The sequence below is a fragment of the Camellia sinensis genome, chromosome 14 (genome assembly GCF_055761805.1).
Source record: "Camellia sinensis isolate YWXY chromosome 14, ASM5576180v1, whole genome shotgun sequence".
Taxonomy (NCBI): Eukaryota; Viridiplantae; Streptophyta; class Magnoliopsida; order Ericales; family Theaceae; genus Camellia; species Camellia sinensis.
The window spans coordinates 50,118,953-50,124,831 of NC_138974.1; the positions used below are offsets into that span (position 1 = coordinate 50,118,953).

Genomic DNA, 5,879 nt, shown 5'->3' on the forward strand with positions numbered 1-5,879 from the left:
GCATATAATCACTGCATAACATGAATAATCATAAAATAACAATTATAACCACTCTTGTGATAAACAAATTGTGCAACAATTTTAAGTTCATTATGAGTTCTCACAACAAGGAAACTGGATCAGCAAAACAGGAGACTCATCTATTCCTAATACCTTTATATATGAACAAAAAACTGAGAACAGAACGCTATATAAGTTTAAATGAAATAATAAGTAGAAGAAAATTAAGAAGAAAAAAAAAAATGAATAAGAATATGATTTGTATAGTACACTAAATCAAGCCTTCCATGATAGCCACTGTACAAATAGAATAGAAACCTGTCTTCACAACTTGAATATTTACTGTTTCCATTACACCTTGTCCCTATACGCCACAATATCATCGGTCTTTAAATCCCTATGTCCACTTATCTCAAATCATCCACACCAATTGAGCTATGTCCTTAAATTACCGTGTTTTGAACTTTATAATAATCTGAATATTATGAGCATTTTGAAACAGAGGGAAAAAGAGATATACGAATAGAGAATTCTTGGCACAGACCACAGTTTAATTGGAGCCTTGTGTACGAAAGCATTTTATATTTTTAAAAGGTCATCCAGCATCCCTGGAATTGCATGAGCTTGCAAACGTAGAAGCTCCCTTAGACAAGCTTGCAGATGTGTAACCACCTTCACTAGCTTGCCATCTCTGTAAAGCTTGAGGAAGGCTCATGTCAAGGTCAATGCTGAAGCTGTCTTCTTCATCATGGGTGGTGGGTTTCCATTCATCGATAAGAGGAGACAAGACACTAACCACGTGGCCCATATCTGGCCGTTGAAATGGCTCGCGAGCAGTGCAGTGTCCTGCCAGTTCTGCTACTTTGCAGATGTTTATAAAGGTTTCTTCATCTGGATTTAGAGATGGGTCTAGATATTTCCTGATGTTGTCTTTGCTGTTGAGGAGCTTTCTGAACCAAGTGACTAGATGACATTGCTCATCTGGCAAGTTTTCATCTAGGGCTTTTCTGCCTGTGATTGTCTCCAACAAGATCACTCCAAATGCAAAAACATCCACCTTTGTGGTCACTTTTCCGGTGGCTGTCAGGAGGCAAAAGATGATGGATCAACATTCAAATTAAGATGTAAATTTGGCAATTTTGGAATTAATTGATCCATGAATTAGGTTTTTAATGTATGACTGTAAAATGAAAATCCTAAGAAATTCTATGATATATTGCTTCTTCTTTTTCCTTTCTTTTTTCTTTTTTAAAAAATAAAAATATAAACTTAACCATTTCTTTCTAAACCATACATTAAAAGATAAAATATGTTCTATTCAATGCTTAAGAAAAATTTGAATTGGCTTGTTCACAGATTGATAAATGTCTAATTAATTCATATGAAAGAAGTTGTGCTTACCAGCATACTCGGGTGCTAAATATCCAAATGTTCCGGCCAACCTTGTCTGCATCGAATGCTTCCCATCAGGGGCATTCTTAACCAAGCCAAAATCAGCCACCTTAGCTCTCATATCATCTCCAAGAAGTACGTTACAGGGTTTCAGATCTCTATGGATGAAACTCTGCTGTGCTAAGCTGTGCAAATATTCAACCCCTCTGGCAACATCCAACACTATTGTGACTCTTTGTTTCCAAGTCAGAGGAGAAACCCCCATTTCTCTGTAACCAAACAGATGTTGTGCCAATGTCCCTTGAGCCATGTACTCGTAAACCAAAAGCCTCTCATTTCCATTGACACAAAAACCATGTAGTCCGACTAAATGCTTGTGCCTAACCTTCGACAGAACGGCAATTTCAGCTTGGAATTCGCTTACCCCCTGCGAACTTGCCACGGTTACTTCCATTCTTTTCACTGCTATTTGTGTCCCATTGTGTAATTGGCCTTTGTAAACGATTCCAAAACCACCTTGGCCCAAAATGTTGTCTTCACTGAAATTGTCTGTTGCTTCTCGGAGCACTTCCATGGGGATGGCAACGCTGCCACCATCATAAACTTGGATGTCACTGTTATCACCACAGCTTTGACTCGGCAGTTCACTTCCAAATCCACCGTAACCATTCCCAGCATCATCTGCACCCTTGATATACTTTCTGGTCCCCTTTACGGATCCTTTGATGAACAATTTGTATTTCCCACTCCGTTTCTTCATAATATACTTGTAAGTTACAAATGCAAAAGCTGCTATAACAAACACAGCGGCAAAAATGATAGCAAGAATCACCCACGGAGAAAGGGACGAGTTGTTCGGCATTGCTGTTGCTGTTCCATCCAATGAACCACTCGAGCTTGAACTTCCATCTTCCAATGGCACATCTACGCCAATAAACGGATTGCCAGAAGTCTTCAATGTCACACCTGAGCCAAATTCAGGTAATTGTCCTGAAACATTGTTGTTGGAGATGTCAAGAAGCTTGAGTTGAGCCAAATTTGCCAAGCTTGGAGGTATAGTACCAGTGAGGTTATTATCATTCAGAAGCAAAGTAGTTAACACGGTGAGGTTAGCAATGGAAGGCGATATTGTCCCAACCCAACCCTGTTTCCCAAAATTGAGCACCGTTACGCTGCCTTTTGAATCACAGGAAACCGATTTCCATCCATCGCAAGGGTTGTTTCCGGACCAGGACTCAGCCAATGCCATAGGGTACCCCAATGCCCCTGCAATCTCAAGCAATGTGGTGACCTGTGGGTCACATGGACCTGGACTTGAGCTACAAAAATTGTTTGTGGTTCCAAGACTCACATGAACAGCTTTAGGAAAGCTAGGTGATGGACCTTGTAACTTATTGTTCTGCAGTGAAACATTGGCTAGGTTAGGGAGAGTAGTCAGAGAAGGAGATACAGGACCTGTTAACTGGTTATTGCGAAGCGATAGATCGAACAGTGACGTACACTTTGAAAGATCTGGAATCGGACCGGAAAACTGGTTCTGGTGAAGCCAAACCTGAGTTAACTCCGACATCGAGCCGAGCACATCGATCTTCCCGGAGAGCCCTAGGGCCTGATTGTTGAGCCAGAGGTGCTGAATTCCGGATTTCGCGAAGGAATTCGGTAGAGGACCGGTGAGATTGTTGTATGAAAGCCTTATACTTTGAAGATTCGGGAAGGACTCGAATATGTCCGGCAGGGTTCCGACGAGATTGGATTCGCCGGCGTCGATAGAGTTCAAGGTGGTGGAATCGGAAAGAGTTTCGGGGAGAGTCCATGGAGGAAGATTAGGGTTTTGGCCGATGTCTAAAACCTGTAAGCTGGTGAGGCCGGAGAGGAACGGTGATGGAACGGAGGTGAAGTTGTTGGAGTCGAGATTGAGTCGTTGGAGAGAGGTGAGGCCGGAGAGGGAAGGGAAGGAACCGGAGAGGTGGTTTCGTTGGAGAGAGAAAGATGTGAGGTGAGAGAGTTGGTTCAATTCGGAAGGTAAATGGCCGGAGAGAGATTTGGAGGCGAGGTTGATGGAGGTGATGTGGCCGGAGGAGTCGCAGGAGACGCCGGTCCAGTCGCAGGGGTCTGCGGCGGACCAGCCGGAGGGAGTTGGGATGAGAGACTTGGCGAGCTTGGCCATGACTGCGGCATCGTCATTGTTGGCCGAGGTTGCGGCGGCGGAGAGGCGGAGGAGAGAGGTGGCAGTGATGATTGTTAAGAGAGAGAAGAAGAGGAGATTTCTTCGGGATGTTTCATTTCCTTCCATTGTATCTTTTTTCTCTCTATGTCTCTCATTGCGAGAGAGAGAGAGAGAGAGAGAGAGAGGGATGGAGGGAGGGAGAATGGAGCCGATGGTGGGGTGGCTTGTTGGAGGTTGCTAGAATTCAGGGCGAAGGAGAGAAGGTGACGGGCTGACCGTTATTCGGGAAGTTGATATGCTTACGTGGCATAATGTTATTTTATATGGGACGTGGTTTTTTTTTTTTTTTTTTTTTTTGAGAAAAGTTAAGGATCATGAAATTTTTTTCATGAAAATGAACATGAAAGATTTATGATCTTTGGATTACTTTGGTTAGTGTGTGGTGCTTTATTCTAAGTGTAATCCAAGGGTCACAAAACTTTCATGATTATTTTCATGAAAGATTTTTCATGATACCTAGCATTGCTGTTTTTTTTTTTAGAGATAGAAGGGAAGGAATTCAAGATTAATAGTGAGGGGATTAAGTAAAATTATATTTGTTTTGATAATAGTTATTAGTGTAAGAATTGTTAAATTATTTTTATATAAAATAATAAAACAAATAAAAAAATACAAAAAAATTAAACATTAATGTTTAAAAAAAATTCTCAATATGTAAAAAATAAAAAAAATTCTAATTCCTTCACTATTTTTCTAATACCACCTCTACCTCTTCTATCTCAATCCCCTTTCCAACCTCCATTTTAATCCTCTCTTCCATCCTAATCCCTTCCTCAACTCTACAAACAACCACAACACTAAGGGTTGGTTTGGAAAGTGGGTTGACTTTTTTGGCTATTTTAGCCTGGGCTAAAAAGTCTAGTTTGGGAAGGGCTTTTTGATTTTTTTTTGTGAGAGAAGAGTGTAATGATTATGGGTTGGATGTGATGTTTTGTTTTTAATGGCTAAAATAACTTATTTTGTCTTTTGTGGCTAAAATAGTCCAAATGAATTTTAAATAATTCCACCTCCATCTTAATTTCATTCCATTCATTACACCTCAAAACAAACGAGACCTCATAGGGTATATACATGTTTTATTATTGTGATTACATATGACAAGAAGATTCATTATATTTATATTGAGTATTTGAAAAATAATAAAAATATATATATTTGAGATTAGTAGAAAGTAGTGACACGCAAATCCATTTTAACAATAACCCAAAAAAAAAATCACCATTTTTTTAATTTTTTTTTTTTATCTTTAGTGCTGTTTTTCAAAAATATGTCACAACTTTTTATTTTTTCGTTCTGTCTGATCAAGATAAATCTAAAAAATATATTTTTTTTAAATTTTTTTTAAAAAATCACTAAAGATAAAAATAACTCCTCGTTTGGGAATATACTATAGTAACTTTTAAATTTTTTTACTAAAATATGAGACAAAAAAATTGAGTCTAGATCCTCGGTCGCACTTTCCTACGGCTCTCCCTGCCGCGCGTCAAAGCACTTAGTTTGTGATAATTTGCTTGTAAATTTCAGTTTTGTCTGTGCATTTATTTGTGGGTATTAGTGTTGCAAAAGAGGTGTTTAAGATTCATCATGGTTTGAATTTTGTGGGCTGTTTTTGGGTTTACTTCTATTGATATCATCAGTTAATTTGTAAGGTAGTTTTGGGTACTGGGTTTACTTTTATTGAATTTTGTGAGCTGTTTTTAAGTTTACTTCTGTTGGGTAGTGTTGGGTACTGGGTTGAATTTTATGGTTTCAATTGATTTCAACTAGAGTTTCCATATCCTCTCTCTATTTCTCCATTTCATTTAGTGATTTCAATTAATTTGTGAAATTATGGTTTCTGGTTTTTTATTTTTTTTAGTAATAATTTTTGGAAAATTTTTGTAGTCCTGGGTTTGAGATATATGGGTAGATTTAGGTTTAAATTGATTTCAACTGAAGTTTTGCTATTCTCTCACTTTGTACCCATTTAGTTTATTTTTCTTTGTGAATTTTAGTATCATCGGTGCACTTGTGTGATATTAGTTCTTCAAAAGAAGTACCTAAGATTAATTATGGTTTGAGTTTCATGTGGTACTTTTGGGTTTTCTTCTGTTAATGCTTGTTAATTTGTGAAATTTTGGCTACTGGGTTATTTAATTTGTGAAATTTCTTCTATTAATGTTTGTTAATTCTATTCATTTTTTCAGTGAATGGAATGATTTGTTGAGATTTGCTGAGTTGAGTCAGTTTGTACCTCCATTGAGCTGTAATAGACAACAAA

General features: G+C 38.2%; 1 protein-coding gene across 1 annotated transcript; it reads right to left on the reverse strand.

The window, feature by feature from the left end:
* Positions 1-243: 243 nt before the first annotated feature.
* Positions 244-3,814, reverse strand: LOC114280730 (receptor-like kinase TMK4). Its single transcript, XM_028223104.2, has 2 exons — positions 1,402-3,814; positions 244-1,080 (listed from the first exon to the last, which is right to left on the reverse strand). The coding sequence occupies exons 1-2, from the start codon at positions 3,683-3,685 to the stop codon at positions 596-598; spliced, it is 2,769 nt and encodes a 922-aa protein (XP_028078905.2). The 5' UTR covers positions 3,686-3,814; the 3' UTR covers positions 244-595.
* Between the last annotated feature and the right edge of the window lie 2,065 nt (positions 3,815-5,879).

Coding starts and splice junctions, on each gene's coding strand:
- LOC114280730 (XM_028223104.2), bottom strand. CDS start 3,685: ATGGAAGGAAATGAAACATCCCGAAGAAATCTCCTCTTCTTCTCTCTC. Junction 1,081..1,401: donor TTTAGCACCCGAGTATGCTG/GTAAGCACAACT, acceptor GCCTCCTGACAG/CCACCGGAAAAGTGACCACA.